The sequence below is a fragment of the Saimiri boliviensis genome, chromosome 10 (assembly GCF_048565385.1).
Source record: "Saimiri boliviensis isolate mSaiBol1 chromosome 10, mSaiBol1.pri, whole genome shotgun sequence".
Classification (NCBI taxonomy): domain Eukaryota; kingdom Metazoa; phylum Chordata; class Mammalia; order Primates; family Cebidae; genus Saimiri; species Saimiri boliviensis.
In genome coordinates, this window is record NC_133458.1 from 9,213,516 (window position 1) to 9,230,917 (window position 17,402).

Here is a 17,402-nt window from a genome sequence, read left to right on the forward strand (position 1 = left end):
CACGGCACGGGGTTTCAAGGAGAGAGTGGTCACTCACACACAACGCTGCTGACAGGGCAGGGAAAATGAAGACTAAGAGGCGACCACTGGCTGTAACCCCACGAGCATCATTAGTAAGCAGAGGTCTTGTAAATAGGTAGGGCATACTTGGGGGAAAAAAGAGAAAAAAAAAAAAAAGTAAGCAAAGGCCTGATCAGAGTGCATTTCAGAGAGAAAGATCCAGTTACCAATCAACTGGAATACTGAGAATAGAGGAACACGTTAAATGAGACCACGGGGGACGCAATCAACAGAATCCAGACAGTGAGATGAACAGGACAGATGGCCCAATTCCTTCCAGATAAACTGAAAGGAAAATAACAGATGGAGGAGATGCCTGCAGATTAAAAAAGACTTAAGAGACATCTCAATCATAATGTGTGGACATTATTTAAATCCTAATTCAAACAAAAATCTTTCTTTAAAAAAAACAGAGGGCCAGGCACGGTAGCTCACACCTGTAATCCCAGCATTTTGGGAGGCCAAGGCAGGTAGATCATGAGGTTAGGAGTTCGAGACCAGCCTGGCCAAGATGGTGAAACCCCGTCTATATGAAAAATAAAAAAAGTTAGCTGGGTGGGGTGGCTCATGCCTATAATCCCAACACTTTGGGAGACTGAAGTGGGCGGATCACCTGAGATCAGAAGTTGGAGACCAAGCCAGGCGCAGTGGCTCACGCCTGTAATCCCAGCACTTTGGGAGGCCGAGGCGGGTGGATCACGAGGTCGAGAGATCGAGACCATCCTGGTCAACATGGTGAAACCCCGTCTCTACTAAAAGTGCAAAAAATTAGCTGGGCATGGTGGCGCGTGCCTGTAATCCCAGCTACTCAGGAGGCTGAGGCAGGAGAATTGCTTGAACCCAGGAGGCGGAGGTTGCGGTGAGCCGAGATCGCACCATTGCACTCCAGCCTGGGCAACAAGAGCGAAACTCCGTCTCAAAAAAAAAAAAAAAAAAAAAGGCACTGAAATTGGATAACAGGGAGCCAGAGAAGTTTATGAGAAGGGCTGACAAAATGAAATCAACGATTTTATTCACCTATACTGTTCCTCACCTCCATCCCTGCCCTGGGGACCGCCACATACCTTGGGGGCCTCCCCCTTGCTGCCCGGGGGCAGCCGCAGGACCCAGAAGTTCCTGTTGCGCAGCAGGTTCTCCAAGTTCTCCAGCCGCCTCTGCAGCAGCCCGTACTCCTGCAGCAGCGTCCCCAGCACGGCCCACTTGCTCTCCATGTGGTTCCCAAATTCCACAGCCGTCTTTTCACAGTCGGCCAGCTTCTTTTCAGCTGTCCCTGTGCGCCCCTCCAGGTTCAGCAGTTGGCTGGCCTGGGCATCCACCTTCCTCTCCACAGCCTGGATGGCAGCCACCACGGTCCAGAGTGAGATCTCTGCTGTGGGCAACTGGGGCTCTCGCATCATGCGGTCGGGGAAGACAGGTGCCCTATCTGGAAAGGGTGGGAACTGAAAAGGCATCGGCCGCCGGGCATCCATGTCCCATTCTTGAGCCTGTATGCAGAGGGAGAAAGTGATAACCCAGGATGAGACCTTGCATGAGTGGGGCGAAATCAGCTGGGAACAAGGGTCAAGTAATCAAATGCTACATGGTGTCTTTCTTCTGCCAAGCCCCTGTACCTTGGGCTATTCTAATGGTCCCAGCAATAGCTACTCACCCAGCCACCCAACTCACCACTCTCCCATCTCCTGCCTAGGTGAGTCAATCTGGTCACTAGCTCACCCACCTTGACCCTTAGCAACTTACAGCTGTGACCCCTGCCTAAAATGTCACAGGCTACTTTCTTTCTTTGAATAGACCAACTGATTTCTTCCAGGGCTAGGCTTAATGATGACCTTCGTATTTGCCTAGTGTTTTATGTTTCCAAGAACTTTGATGTAAGTTATCTGATGCTAATCTTCCCAGCAATCTCTCAGCAGGTTAGGGCAAGAATGATCTCTGCTTTAAAGATGATGAAACTGAGGCACAGGGGGGCTGCTGGTCACTCCGCAGCGCCTCCCTGCACTGCCAGCTGGAGCAGCTTTAGGTGAGGCAGGTAACAAAAAACACATTCCTGGTGAGGCGAGGTGGCTCACACCTTCCCAGCACTTTGGGAGGCCAGGGCAGGCAGCTCACTTGAGCTGAGGAGTTCAAGACCAGCCTGGCCAGCATAGTGAAACCCTGTCTCTACTAAAAACACAAAAATTAGCCAGGCATGGTGGTGGGCTCCTGTAATCCCAGCTACCTGGGAGGCTGAGGCAGGAGACTTGCTTGAACCTGGGAAGTGGAGGTGGTAGTGAGCTGAGATGGTGCCACAGCACTCCAGTCTGGGTGGAGAGCAAGACTCTGTCTCAGAACAAACAAACAAACAATAAAACCCCACCACATCCCCACCAGGGCTGCAGTGAAGAGAAAGACCAGAGAGCCCAAGCTAGGGCAGAAAAGCAGCTCCCCTCCCCCATCAACAACCATTGTTTCATAAATATTTTCCAAAATGAAAATAGGTTCACTAAAAAAGGTCACTCATTAGAGGTGAAAAGGGGATGTCCCTCACGCCCAAGAGAACTAAGAGAGAAACTCCTCCAGGACCCCTCCTTGCTTCCTGAGGAAGGGGTACCCCATGGCCTGGGGACTCCCCCTTTTATCTTCCAGCACAGAGCCCTCACCCCGGAAAGGTAGGCTAATAGGTGCAGACTGGGAGCTGAGCCCTATGGCTAAGGGGGACCAGTTGAGGGTGGTGACAGACAGTTCACTGGTCATCTAGGACCTGGTGTCAGACTCAGGGCTCACTGGACTGCATGGGCTGGGGACCGACTCTCCTTCACACCTGGGACAGGAGGAGGTATCATCTTCTGTCCTCCCGATGGCTGCTGAGGAGGCCCCTCGGGCTGGTAAAAGGAGAGGACTGCTGCTTGAGGCAATCTAGACAGGCCAGACCCCCTCTCTGACTCAGAGCAGCAGCGACGGCCACACAGTCCCAGCTTCCTGAGACCTGCTCTGGGACAGGGCAGAGCGGAGAGCAGGGTCCTAGGATCGCCAGGCCCTGCTGAGTAAGAGGCACTGGTATTTCCATCAAAAGCATCCATTCCTCCATCACGGAGGCTCCACTCCGCCCTAGCCCACAGAAGGGGACAGAGTCGACAGCTGAAGTTAAGAAACTCCTGGGACCAGTTTAGTTTTCTCAGGTTTGAAGACCTAACTCTGAAAATGATCAAACACAGCACAGGAGCTCCTGGCTCCTTCGTTGGCAGCCAGCTGAGAGGCCGGTGGTGAGCAGAGGGGCTCCTGAGGAGCCCTGGCCCAGGGTCGGCCCAGACTCTTCCCTGGGGAAGCTCTCAGGCCTCTCTGAGGATCCACCTCCCCTGGTTTTATACCCAATTCTGGAGCACTGGTTCTGCTCACGGAGATCATGGATGAAGCCTGTGCTACTCTCACCCGGCAGAGACCCTGAGCTCTTGGACGCGGCGAGGACTCGGGAGTCTTAAAAGCTGCCCAGGCCATTCCAACCTGCGGCCAAGTTTGCCAACCGCAGGAAAGACCCCACAGTCATCTCTCCAAGGCCCCTTTCCTGGCTCACACTCGCTGCAGGAGGAAAGTGAATTACTCATTACAGTTGGTGAAAGGTGGCAATCAAACATTTAAAAAATCTCTTCGTCAAACTGGCCACCGTGTAAACACGGACGAGGTATTCACTCCTGCGGCCGGGCGGAAGCACTGCCCGCGAAGCCCTCCGCCGGCCGGGCGCGAAGGGAGCCCCGGGCCCCGGCTCGGAGACTGGGTCAGGGCTCCGCCGGGTCCCGGAAAGGGCGGTCCCGGCCCCCGCCCCGCACTCGGGGCCTCCGCAGTCGGGCCCGGCCATCGTTGCTCCGCGCCGCGCGGGCCAGGCCTGCCGCTCTGGGCCTGCGTCGGGCCCGCTCCGCCCTGCCTGCCGCGCAGCCCGGCCGTGCCCCGCCCGCCTCGGGCCTCGTCTGGGCGCGGGCGCGGGGAGGGCGCCGCGAGGCTCCCGGAGGACGGTGCGGCCCAGTCCCGCGGCCCAGCCCGCGCCCCGCCCCCACGGCAGCGCGGCCATGGCGCCGGCGGGGCTCTCCCACCTGCATGGGCGGCATTCCCTCGGCCATTTCCCCGCGCAGCGCCGGCTCCTGGTGGCAGACCTCCTCCGGGGGCAGAGCCTGGGCCCAGCTCCAGCTTCCGCTGTCCAGCCCCAGGCCCTGGATGCCCAGCTGCTGAGGCTGCGGCCGTGTTGACACAAACTGCATCCTGGGAGTGCTGTTCCCCGCTCGGGCCGGCCAGGGAGAAGAAGAACGTTTTCCAGGCGCCTTCCCCCTCGCCGGGGCCGGACAGCTCCATCTACAGCCCGTAGGAGCAAACAGTCCCCTTCGGCGGCGCTCCCCGCCCCTCCGCAGCCCGCGCGTCAGCCAATAGCCTCGGAGCTCCTGCCCGCCTGCGGGGAACGGCTGGGGCCACTCCCGGGCTGGGGCAGCCGCCGCCCCAAAGCTGAGAGGCGGCAGGTTGGCCCAAAGGTCAGGCCCCCTCAGTCTGGGATGGCCGACCTTAAAGTCCCAAACTATGTGAGGACCTGGACTCTGGGCTTGATTTCTGTTAATTCTGCCAATGTGTTGGGCATCGCGGGAGAAAACGGTGCCTGACCCTTTTGAAAATTTTGCAAGAGTCATTCTGTCTTCAGGCACTTTCTTCTGGCCTTCTGCCTTCCCTCACTCCTTTGCAGACTTTACCCCAGACTCCCTTTCCTCCGAATCCAGATTTACCTGGACCCATCCTAAAGCTTTTGCACTGTTATGGATGACAGAGAAGTGATTTCGTGCTAAGGTGTCAAAAGAGGGCTGAGCTCTTTCTCCCAAGTAAGGTGCAGTGCATTTTAACAGTGGCCTCTTCAAACACCTTGAAATTGGGTTGGGCGTGGTGCCTCACACCTGTAATCTCAGCACTTTGAGCACTTTGAGAGGCTGAAGCGGGAGGATGGCTTGAGCCCAGGAGTTTGAGACCAGCCTGAGCAACACATTGACACCTGGTCCCTACAAAAAATAAAAATCAGCCGGGCGTGATGGCTCACGTCTGTAATCCCAGCACTTTGGGAGGCTGAGGCAGGTGGATCACCTAAAGTCAGGAGTTCGAGACCAGCCTGGCCATGGTGAAACCATGTCTGTACTAAAAATACAACAAAATTAGCCTGGCATAGTGGTGTGGGCCTATAATCCCAGCTAATCTGGAGGCTGTGGCAGGAGAAGCGCTTCAACCTGGGAGGCGGAGGTTGCAGTGAGCCAAGATTGTGCCAGTGCACTCCAGCCTCGGTGACAGAGCAAGATTCCATCTCAAAAATAAATAAATAAATAAATAAGAAATAAAAATTAGCCGGGCATGGTGGCTCATGCCTGTAGTCCTAGTTATTTGGGAAGCTAAGGTTGATGGTTGCAGTGAGCCATGACTGTACCATTGCACTCCAGCTTGGATGACATAGCACAGATTCTGTGTCAAATAAATAAACTTTTAAATTGGGCAGGCATGGTGGCTCACACCTGTAATCCCAACATTTTGGAAGCCAAGGTTGAGGCCAGGAGTTCACCAGCTGTATCACCAGCCTCGGTGACACAGCAAGACCCCTTCTCTACAAACAACACCCTTTAAGCACAAGTCAATGTCACTTTGAAACATCAGGCCAGGTCAGAGGAGGAACTAGGGACAGGCCAGTGCAAGTTGTTGAAGATGAAGGAGGGGAAAATTCATTCAGTCATTCTGAATTTATTTATTGAACATCTACTGTGTGCCAGGTGCTGTTTAGGAAGAGGGTGAGCTTTGCAGGTACATACACCTGAGCTTAAAATCCCCAAAATCAGGCCGGGCGCAGTGGCTCAAGCCTGTAATCCCTCACTTTGGGAGGCCGAGGCGGGCAGATCACAACAACGACAACAATGACAACAACAACAACAAAAAACCATGAATGGGACCTCTAGCTCTGAGCTACTACTCTGGTCACAAAGCATGAAAGTGTTGATGGCTGCATGAAAATCCACCCTCTGTGAAGGAAAAATGTGAAGCAGACACACTACAGTGATGTCTTATTGTGTAACAAGGGACATCATTATAACTTGTTAAGTGCTTAGGAAGGGAAGTCATTTTAAAGGCTTTATACTGAAAAGATAGCATAAATGTTTGGGACTAACCTAGTCCTCGCTTTATCACTTCAACCTCCCCTTCCTGGGTTCACGCAATTCTCCTGCCTCAGCTTCCCGAGTAGCTGGGATTACAGGCACACACTACCACACCCAGCTATTTTTTTGTATTTTTAGTACAGATGGGGTTTCACTATGTTGGCCAGATTGGTCTTGAACTCCTGACCTCGTGATCTGCCTGCCTCAGCCTCCCGAAGTGCTGGGATTACAGGCGTGAGCCACCGCGCCCGGCCTCATTGTTAAGATATATGAGCAAAGGTTCTCAACTCAAACAGAATTTAAATGCACAGGCTTTTTGTACTAGCGTTATTTTATAACCACCAAGCCTAGCAACCACAGGCTATAAAAGGCCATAGTGGCTACCAGCAGGAGGGCAGTGAAGGGAGTGATTAAGGAGAACTTCCCAGAAGGAAAACAAGCAGGGAATGAGGAGAAAGCTGCTGTAGCTGCACAGGCCATGGGCCCAGTTATAGGTCCTCCCACGATCAACGGGCTGATGAGACAGAGAGATACCCAAGAGTGAGGGAGATCCTGCACTGGGAGAGGTATCCGGTCATAAGACTGGTTTCCAGAAATCACTGGGTAACTAGGAGACCGTTATCTCACATCCTGAGTAGCAGAATGAGTAACTGGATCAAGTGGATTATAAATGCCAAGTATATGGCATAGTTAATACACGCTTCTTGTTAGGGAGGGACCGGGCCTGGCCCCTCAGTCTCTCAGGTGGGAACTGACTGCTTTTCATCCCGTCCCCTAGGAATTCTGTTTTTACTGCTCTGGATAGGATATTTGAAGTGATGGATGCTGAACTAAAGAATACAGGAGAGGGGAATGCATCAACACCAGAACATTTATGTCTACTGTTGCCTAAAGATTTCTGGTGCTCTGCGTCTTTTCAACAACTACAATAAAGCTTTATTTGAGGAACAAAACTTCTAGACTTGCTGTTAGCTAAGAGAAGAGGGTAACCAAATTTGCACTCCTATCTTGGTTTTTTGCCCCATACCTAATTTAATGAGCAGGCTACAAACTGCCAATGTCGTCAACAGGATAGGGAAAAGAAGGCAGCTCAGCTGCTCCGGCTTCCTCCCCCACTGGCACATCCTTGGTCACAGCTTTCCACCTCCACTGCAACCTCCACCTCCCGGGTTCAAGCAATTCTCCTGCCTCAGCCTCCCAAGTAGCTGGGACTACAGGCTTGTGCCACCATGTCGAGCTAATTTTTGTATTTTTAGTAGAGATGGGGTTTCACCATGTTGGCCAGGATGGTCTCGATCTCTTGACCTCATGATCTGCCCACCTTAGCCTCCCAAAGTGCTAGGATTACAGGCATGAGCCACCGCATGCCCAGGTGCTCCCCAGGTTATTCTAAAAGTTCAGCCAGAAACAAGCCAGGCACCTAAGAGGTGGAGGTTGCAGTGAGCCAAGATCGTGTCACTACACTCTAGCCTGGGTGACAGAGCAAGACTCTGTCTCAAAAAAATAAAAAATAAAAACACAAAAGAAACTAGTGCAACAGAATCTTCCTGCTACTCCTCATCTCCTTGTCTTGGCCCCACAAGATCATCTGGGAAAATAAACATCCTAAATGACTACTTGCTTGGCTAATAACATAAATATGATTGGTGTAATTCTTGTTTTTATCCTGCTCTTTACTCACTGAGAGTGGCTTGTAGGTACTGTCTTACACAATTTTTTAAAATTACAAACTCAAAGCCAAGAACTGACCTGATGTACATGTACATCTTTAATTCTGAATCCTGCTGGTTTAGTCAACTCTCTCCAGTAACGTGCTTGTCTTTCTGATGTAATGATTCTTCCTATACATAAAAGTGGTTAACAAAAGTTGCTGATAGAACTCAATATACTATACATGTAAACCTAATATTGTTGGCATTAAATTTTGTTTTTCATCTCTTTCCATGCATACTTCCACTTCTGCTATTATTCCCCAAATAGGCAGGCAAACTGGAAACAAACTACTGCCCTTTTTTTTTTTTTTTTTTTTTTTTTTGGCGCAATCACAGCTCATTGCAGCCTCAACCTCCTGGGCTGAAGGGATTCTCCCACCTCAGCCTCCAAGTAGCTGAGACTATAGGCATGTGCCACCACACCTAGCTTTTTACTTTTTAATTTTTTGGTAGAGATGGGGTCTCACTATGTTGCTCAGGCTAGTCTCAAATTCCTGGGCTCAAGTGATGCTCCTGCCTCAGCCTCCCAAAGTGGTGGGATAACATGACTGAGCCATCACACCCAGCCTCTGCCCAGTCTTGAATGAAGAGAAGCATCAGTATGACCCAGGATATTATTTAACTAGCTAAAAAGTAATTCTCCTGCAACTACTATATAAACACTGTTTTCTTATGAGGTAATTATCCTGCCTCAGCCTCCTGAGTAGCTGGGATTACAGGCGCCTGCCACCATGCTCGGCTAATTTTTGTATTTTTACTAGAGATGGGGTTTCACCATGTTGGCCAGGCTAGTCTCAAACTACTGACCTCAGGTGATCCACCCACCTCAGCCTCCCAAAGTGCTGGGATTACAGGTGTGAGCCACCGCGCCCGGCTACTCAATGAGGTTTTATCAAATATTTTATTTGGAAAACCTGGCGATTTTTGTAACCTGGCAATTTTTGAGAGCATTGCATCACACTGTTTTTGAGGCATCTCTGGGCTGTAACTATCTGTCTTCTTTGATGGGAGTTGGTTTTAAGTGTGAATTTTTATTTTTTTTAAGAGGCAATTTAATTGACCAAGTTGAGAAAAGTCATTGTGTATGTGTGTATACATTATATGATTGTGGCCAGAATTACTCATTTAAAAAGAAACTAAAACAAGGCCAGAAGGGAGGAATAACATCCTAGAAAGTGACAAATGACTCCTGCAAGATACATACACAGAACCTTCCAGGTCCTTTCTGCAAGAAACAATATGCTCTGGCCTGTGATACTGCTTACAAAGTAGAAACAGAGATTCTCTCCTGGCAGCACTAGAAATGCTATACTGTGTCACATTTGCCCATTCCCAAGTTACAAGGCCCACAGAACCCGGTGCAGGACCTTCCCCCGCCAACTCCAGCTGACTGAACCAGGATGAGCACGTAACCCAGGGCAGCCAATGCAAGGGTTGGCTAGAAACTTCTGTGGCCTCGCAGCTTCCCCACTGTTGAATCTGAAATAAGAAAAACCAAGATAAGTGGTTGGATCACTTGAGGTAAGGAGTTCAAGATCAGCCTGGCAAACATGGTGAAATCCCATGTCTGCTAAAAATACAAAAACTTAGCTGGGCATGGTGGCCAGCGCCTGTAATCCCAGCTACTCAGGAGGCTGAGGCAGGAGAATCGCTTGAACCTGGGAGGCAGAGGTTGATGTGAGCTGAGATCATGCCACTGCATTCCAGTCTGGACAAGAGTGAAACTCCATCTCGGAAAAAAAAACAGAAAAGAACGAAGAGGCCAAGAGAATCGGAGCCAGATGCATCACGGCACACAGAAACCTGTGGGAGCTAGGAGGTACAGAAAAGATAAAACAGGTTAAAAGGAAGCAAAAGACAGTGGCAACAAGCTGAGTCCCAGTGACCATGTGCTTCTGCAGAGCAGCCTCCATCCTTGGCACTTTCACTTCAAATTCAGCCCAGCTTTATGAACTACCCCCTCTCCCTGCCCTGTTGGTCCTACAAAATCTTTCCTGATAGCTACTGTACTGAACATCTCCTGTCTGTCAGGGTCCTGTGTTAAACACTACATAGGTTTCCTCCTGAGCCTTAACACCTCTGAGACACAAGTATTACTATCCCCATCTCATAAGTCTCAAGATGTTTAAATAATAAATCAGTTATTTTACTTATGTAAGGACTTGAATTGAGGACTCCAGAGTCCTTGTTCATAACCATTAAGCTGTACTAACATACGTGATGTATCGTTGTTAAGGCACTGCACACACCCTGCTCCCACCAATTTGATCACTTGGCAAAAGTATCTTTTGCCTGTAAGAGTCTGAAACATTTTAAAACAAAGAACAGGCCTCTGTGTATAAACCCTGTGAGAAATGACTATTCCTTTGCTACAGATAAAGAACCTGAGATAGGACAGGCAAGGAGGCTAACACCTGTAATCCCAGCTCTTTGGGAGGCCTTGGCAGGATTGCTTCAACAGCAGCCTGAGCAACACAGCAACACAGACTTCTCTAAAAAAAAGAAAAAAAAAGGCTCGGTGCAGTGGCTCACACCTGTAATCCCAGACCTTTGGGAGGCTGAGGGGGGGGGCAGATCATGAGGTCAGGAGTTCAAGACTAACCTGACCACATAGTGTAACCCCCATCTCTATAAAATACAAAAATTAGCTGGGCATGGTGGTAGGCACCGGTAATCCCAGCTACTCAGGAGGCTGAGGCAGGAGAATTGCTTGAACCCAGGAGGAGGAGGTTGCAGTGAGCTGAGATTGCGCCGCTGCACTCCAGTCTGGTGACAGAACTAGACTCTGTCTCAGAACAAACAGAAAAACCAAAGCAACAACAACAAAAACAAACAAACAGGGCTAAAGAGAACAAGGTTAGAAGTATCCATCAGGCACAAAGCAAAAAAGCATATTTGGTGACATCAGAGGTCCTTGTCCATAAGACGCTTTTGCTCATGGCTACTGAACTGCCCTCAGGCAGCAACTGAGGGTGCTTTTTATTGTTTAAGAAGCTAAGACGTAGAAGGAAGGGCAGGTGTTCTGTCCCTCCTCAGAGAAAATTTGAGCAGAAATTTGGGATTCTCTATTTGGAATGAGATCCTTTTATCAACGAAGCTTTTGTGGACTGTTATGAATTAGTAAGTCACAGGGTCTGGTCCTGGTTGAAATAGCCATGAACATCATTTCTCAGATATGCTTCAGAGAAGCCCAGCAGAGCCCTGCACCTCCCCCACCCTATAGGAACCTTGCACACTTTATTATTAATGAAGAGGGAAGTAGGAGTTTCCAATGTTCAGCAGAAAAGGAACAGGGCCATCTTCTTTCACTTTCTAGACAATCAATCAACTTCCATTTATTTTCACAACTGTGGCTAAAAACCAGAGGTTCATCCAATGGTGACAGTAAAAAACCTAGTAAGCAAAGAGTAAATCTGGTTATAATCAACACCTGGATGCACTCTAAGGGAATGGTGCCCATGTGTGACAATAACAGCTTCTTGGTCCAAAGGGCTGACAGATGAAGAGCATGTTTTTGGGGTTTCCCCTTCCCTATCTTGTCTGGTCATGCCAGGCAGTTCTTATGCATTTCTTTAACTGCAGAGTTAAATGCACGGTTTCTCACAGTTGCACTTGATGGGCCGAGTTTCTCCTCCACACTTTCCACTGGACACCTTATCCTTCCCACTGATCCATTTTAGTTATCCACTTCTGAATCTTAAGCAAACACTCCTTGGAGCTGGCCTGCAGTTCTACCTGACAGGGGACTGATGAAAGAAAAGAATAATAGTTGAACTCTCTACTTTATACCAGGCTAAGGATTGGGATCCCATCTCCTTCCATCTTTCTGGGATAGTCTCACACACCCCCTTTCATTCAGGTTTACGGCTCTTGCTTCACTTGTATTTGAATCGTGCTCACTTTTTGCCAAACTTTAGGTCCCTCCTGGCTCCACAGCTCCTTCCAGAGGGGACTGTGGAATCTCTCTGCAACATTTCAATCCATAGGTCTCTTTCACTAGTAAGCTGTGTCCTTGGCAAATCTTTGAGTAAAAAAGAATTTAAAGTGTTACCTAGTCCCACTTCTCATCTACTGTAGAAATATCCTCCAGCATACCCTGGTAAATGCTTGAAATCCACTCAGAAAAGGGAACTCACCATCTAGACAAGACTTTGACTCTTCTCCCTTTTCATTGGGGAAATCAAGGTACAAACTAGAGCTAAATCTCATACTCAAGTTCCTAGTGGGTTGCCAATGAAGCCAGAACACTGGCTTTGGGATTCCCAGAACCTCTAAATTTTCCCATGGTATAGGTCCAGATTCTGGCTAGAAAGCTCTTAATACCAATTTGCTAGGGTTCTGGCCATCATGTCTTGTTCTGTATTATTGGGCTTTTTCACTCTAAGTTATGAGAGCAGTCTAGGTCTCACACACATTTCTTGTGTCTCCCACGGTCCCTGGTATTGTGAATGTCATAGAGCAGATGTTTTGTAAGTGTGATTATCCTACAGAGCAACATGTTCAGACATAGCCTTCCCAGAAGCAAAGTTAGCTGGCCAATACTTTTCCTAGCGTTGTTATGCGTAAATAGAGAGTAAGGGTTGGGCTAGGTGATAAAGGAAAAAGTGTTCTTTCCTTATCACTTCATCAAGAAAATGTCCTGTCTAAACATTTCCACACCTTGTTCTGGGCACCTCAGGAAGAAGCAGAGGAAAGAGAGTATAGGAATAAACAAAGAATTTTCTGCCCAAGATGTAAGACTTTTGCATTCAGTCTTCTACCTCAGGCTTCCAAGCAGGAGTAAAACAACAAATCAAATAAATTTTAGTCAAGTTTCAGCAAGAATTTATCTACGTTGACTTTGCTATCTTATTTAGCTTTGCTTGGACAGAAGCCAAAGACAGAGACAGAATTTTGGCAGGAAAAGGAATATATCACAAGAATTTTTTAAAAATAATTCCTAGAGGCTCACTTTTTTTCTTTTCAACAGATTCATTTTGCAGATGAAAATCCATAAAGGAAATGGAACTTATGCCCAGGTGCAAAGCTATTTAGGAGCAGGCTCAGATACTCCCAGGTGATTAAATGACCCCAAGAAAAGAACACATGGTAGTCAAGGTCCCTAAAAGCAATACAAGCAGGAAGAAACTATTGTCAATTTGCTGTGCTTAGCTCTCAGTGATCTAGGAAGTTCCTCAATCTGTCCACTGCCAATGGGATACAGCCAGATATGGTGAACATACACTCTCTCTGATGGCTCAAGAAAGCTGCATTACAACACTGTTATCTCACTACTGAGGATCAAGAGTTCTCTGGCACTTTCTGAAGCTCCATACTTCTGCAAAGTGCTGTGATCTTTGTTGCTGTTGATGATCAAGAACATCAGACACCAGGAATGAAGAAGCCAAATTACTGGCTTGGAAAAGATAAGGAAGAATTTGATGTGAACGACTCCAAGAATATGGTGTAGGCACAAATTTTAAGCTGTTCTGTCATTGTTAAGCCAGTTATTTCTCTGAGATCTGTAGCTTTTAAAGCTGGGCTGAGAAAACTGTTCCCAATTTTTTAACCAGGACCTTGGCAAAGGTTTCTGGCAGTTTAAATGCCAGTAAGAGCCTGTTTCAAATCAAGCCAGTATAGTTAAGGAATGTTCTCCTTAATCATCTTTTAAAGTCAGAATCCTTGTTCACCCAATATTAAACAAAATTTATGTCAAAAATTAATCTAAGAAACATAGGAAGGCAGTCTTGAATTACCAAGTTTCAGAGAAAGGCAGCCACAGAGGCATGTGAACAGATCTTGGCTGGTTTTGAGAGAGGAGGCAGCAACATAAACAGTGGCTTAACCACTTTTTCCGACAACCATCTTACCTATCAAGGAACTAATAAAAGGCTTTAAAATTTTTCATGCCTCATGATGGGATTCCAGTTTTGGAGGCTCTTCCCATGTACCTGTCTCTACCTAGAGACATAATCTACCAACAACCTGCTGTTCTCCAACCTCTCTGCAATATTCTTGTTACTTCTGCTTTTGCTGTATCTTTGAAAAGATGGAGATGCTGGGCTCCTTTCCAAGTCTTTCTGGGTTTCAAAATGTGGTATTCTTGTAATGGTGTGAAATTCTAAAACACAAGTATGTCTCTAGTCAAGTGTATAGGACCCCAAATTCATTGATGTGCCAGATAATAATTACCATGGGTGTTAGATGAGGCTCACAGGCTTTCTCTTGGATTTTGTGCCCTGCTGTGAGCATATACAACCATGAAGCCACAGAGATTTGGATTTACAAAACTCCCCCTCCACTCCCTTCCCCATACCACTGGTTGGCCTCTAGACCTTCAGTGTTGACCCCCAGGCCAGAAGTTTCAAGCCCAGTTATCAGGGGACCTGGTGGGTCAGGTGGCTGACCCGATGGGTCACTATCACCCCCACAGCCTCCATTGTGGCCTGAACGCAGGTGGTCCTTAAGTGTCTGTTTGTAGCGAAAGCTCCTGCCACAATAGGAGCAGGGGTAGGGCCGCTCCCCAGTGTGGATGCGCTGGTGTTTCATGAGGTGGTGCTTGCGGATGAAGCTCTTGCCACAGTGAGGACAGCTGAAGGGCCGCTCACCCGTGTGCAGCCGCCGGTGGTTCAGCAGGTGCTCCTTGCGCATGAAGCTCTTACTGCAGTCAGTGCAGGGGTAAGGACGCTCGCCTGTATGGATCATCTGGTGGCGGATCAGGGCCGAGTGGCCATTGAAGTCAATGCCACACTGAGGGCAGGAGAATGGGCGCTCTTGCGCATGACCCCGCTGGTGGAGCAGGAGGCTGATTTTCAAGCTGAAGCTCCTGCCGCACTGGGCACAACGGAAGGGCCTTTCGCTTGCATGAGCTCTCCGGTGGCTGGTGAGTCGAGCCTGGTCAGCAAAGCGCTTGGGACAATCAGGACAGGGGAAAGGACGCTCGGTGCTGTTATGGACCCGAAGATGGTAGGTAAGTCTTGATGGGTGAGTAAAAGTCCTGGCACAGTGTGGGCAGGTGGGGGGCGTCTCACTGGCATGGTCCTGGGAGGTGCTGCTGAGGTCCGCCTGTGGAGTAAAGTGCTTAGGGCACTGGGCACAGGGTAAGGGGTGCTCAGTAGCATGGCTACATTGGTGGGTCAGCAACATGTCTTGGGTGAGACTCTTGCCACAGTGGTGGCATGAGAACACCTGCTCGCCAACTGGAGGTGGGAGGGGATAGCTACCCAACTGAGTAAAAGTCACTTGTCCCTCGGAGGCTTCAGGCAGGTCAGTGGCTGGACGTCCAAAAGGTGTCATGGATGTAGACTGCTGACTTTTGAAAGCCACATCTGAAAAAGCATCCTTTGCTGCTGCCGGTGGTGGTGGAGAAGAGAAGGGGACCGGAACCTCAGGGCACAATGAGGATCTAGCAAGGCCTTCAGCTTTGATGACAAGCTCTTCATCTGAAAGAAAAGACTCCAGAGTTATACCCATCAATAACTGTCCCACTAGCAACTCTCATGCATTCCTACCCAGCTCTAACCGATCACTCTGAGCTCTTAACTGGCTCAGATCAGAAACACTGCAGAAGGCTGCAATAATAACCAAGACATCTGTGGTCTGTGTGGCAAATCATAAGAAAAATGACATTAAATTTTATATTTATTTTACTTTATGACAGAGTCTCATTCTGTCACCCACGGTGGATTGTAGTAGCACAACCTCGGCTCACTGCAACCTCCACCTCCTGGGTTCAAGTGACTCTCCTGCCTAAGCCTTCCAAGTAGCTGGGATTACAGGCATGCACTAGTGTGCCCAGCTAATTTTTGTATTTTTAGCAGAGACAAGGTTTCACCATGGTGGACCAAGGGTCTCGAACTCCTGGCCCTGAGTGATCCACCTGCCTCAGCATCCCAAAGTGCTGGGATTACAGGTGTGAGCCACAGCACCCAGCCCTCATCTGAAAATTTAATATTGTACCTCTTCTTTTTTTTTTTTTTTTTTTTTTTTGAGATGGAGTTTCGCTCGTGTTACCCAGGCTGGAGTGCAATGGCGCGATCTCGGCTCACCGCAACCTCCGCCTCCTGGGTTCAGGCAATTCTCCTGCCTCAGCCTCCTGAGTAGCTGGGATTACAGGCACGCGCCACCATGCCCAGCTAATTTTTTGTATTTTTAGTAGAGACGGGGTTTCACCATGTTGACCAGGTTGGTCTCGATCTCTCGACCTCGTGATCCACCCGCCTCGGCCTCCCAAAGTGCTGGGATTACAGGCTTGAGCCACCGCGCCCGGCCTCTTCTTTTTTTTTTTAAGACAGAGTCTCACTCTGGAGTGCAGTGGTGTGATCTCAGCTCACTGCAACTCCGCCTCCCAGATTCAAGTGATTCTCCTGCCTCAGCCCCCTGAGTAGCTGGGACTATAGGCATGCTACCACGCCCAGTTAAGTTTTGTATTTTTAGTAGAGACGGGGTTTCACCATGTTGGCCAGGATGGTCTCAATCTCTTGACCTTGTGATTCGCCTGCTCGGCCTCCCCAGTGTGCTGGGATTACTGGCATAAGCCACCATACCCGGCCTATTGTATCTCTTCTATGCTATCTGTTAACAAACAGAAAATCCTTGGCATCAATCTTCCCAATGTTACTTTCATTATGTTTTACCTCTGCTCAAGAACTTTCTCTATTATCTGTTGTGACAAAGCCTAAAATCATGTAACTATCTACTCCTATTTCTCTCTATTCTATCAGATCAATCTGTCACAGTGGTCAGCTGTCTCTACTTCCCCTGAGAACAGAGTACACATTTCTGCTATGCATCTTTACTTATTCTGTCCTTGCTTTTACAGAATGCTTCCCCCCTCTCCACCTTCCCAAATTATACCCAGCCATATCATATCAATCTTTTAAGGTACAATTCTCGTCTTATGCCCTTCTTGAGGTCTTATTTAAATACCTGAACGACAACTGATGCATGTTCTCTATTTTTTTAGAGACAGGGTCTCCCTATGTTACCCAGACTGGTCTTAAACTCCTGGGCTCCAGTGATCCACCTGCCTCAACCTCCTCCCAAAATGCTGGGCTTACAGGCATGAGCCACCAAGCCCAACCTGATGCATGCTCTTGAAACTTCTCCTTCATTTATGTAAGTCATCCACCCTAATCATCCTTGACACTTAACAGGGTTGCCTAGTACTAATATGTATGTGCCTAGTGTAAGTTTCTTCAAGAGCTGAAACTGTCTTATTTTGCATTTGTGTTTCCCAGTCTAAAAGAACACAGAGCACAGAAAATAAAAAAAAATAAAAAAAAAAAACAACTGCATTAAATTGTATAAATGACTGAGATCCTTCTCATCTTAAGATTCTCTTCTAGAATACAAACGAAAAAAGTATCTTAGATACTTCTGTTTCTTCTTGCATCATTGATTTTCCTTTCACTGAGGGAGGGCTCTTACTTAACATTTCCATTTACAGCTTTCCAATGCCATTTCTGTCTCCGGGGCTTGTCTCTCCACCCGCCTCTCCCTTTTTCTACCTTTT

The 17,402-nt window shown here is 48.4% G+C and overlaps 2 protein-coding genes across 3 annotated transcripts in view; both read right to left on the minus strand.

Moving 5' to 3' along the window:
- Positions 1-11,125, minus strand: part of LOC101042796 (zinc finger protein 282) — a 36,717-nt gene extending 25,592 nt beyond the window's left edge. For both annotated transcript variants that reach the window (XM_074378943.1, XM_039472960.2), the window contains exons 1-2: positions 4,122-11,125; positions 1,125-1,544 (exon numbers count right to left, since the gene is read on the minus strand). In XM_074378943.1, coding sequence (XP_074235044.1) covers positions 1,125-1,544; positions 4,122-4,703 — 1,002 coding nt within the window. In that variant the 5' untranslated portion in view covers positions 4,704-11,125. The remainder of the gene's footprint in view (positions 1-1,124; positions 1,545-4,121) is intronic.
- Positions 11,126-11,209: 84 nt separating this feature from the next.
- The window catches only part of ZNF398 (zinc finger protein 398), a 37,499-nt gene continuing 31,306 nt past the window's right edge, over positions 11,210-17,402 (minus strand). The window contains exon 6 of the mRNA XM_039472979.2: positions 11,210-15,330. Within this exon, the coding sequence (XP_039328913.1) occupies positions 14,171-15,330 (1,160 nt within the window). The 3' untranslated portion in view covers positions 11,210-14,170. The remainder of the gene's footprint in view (positions 15,331-17,402) is intronic.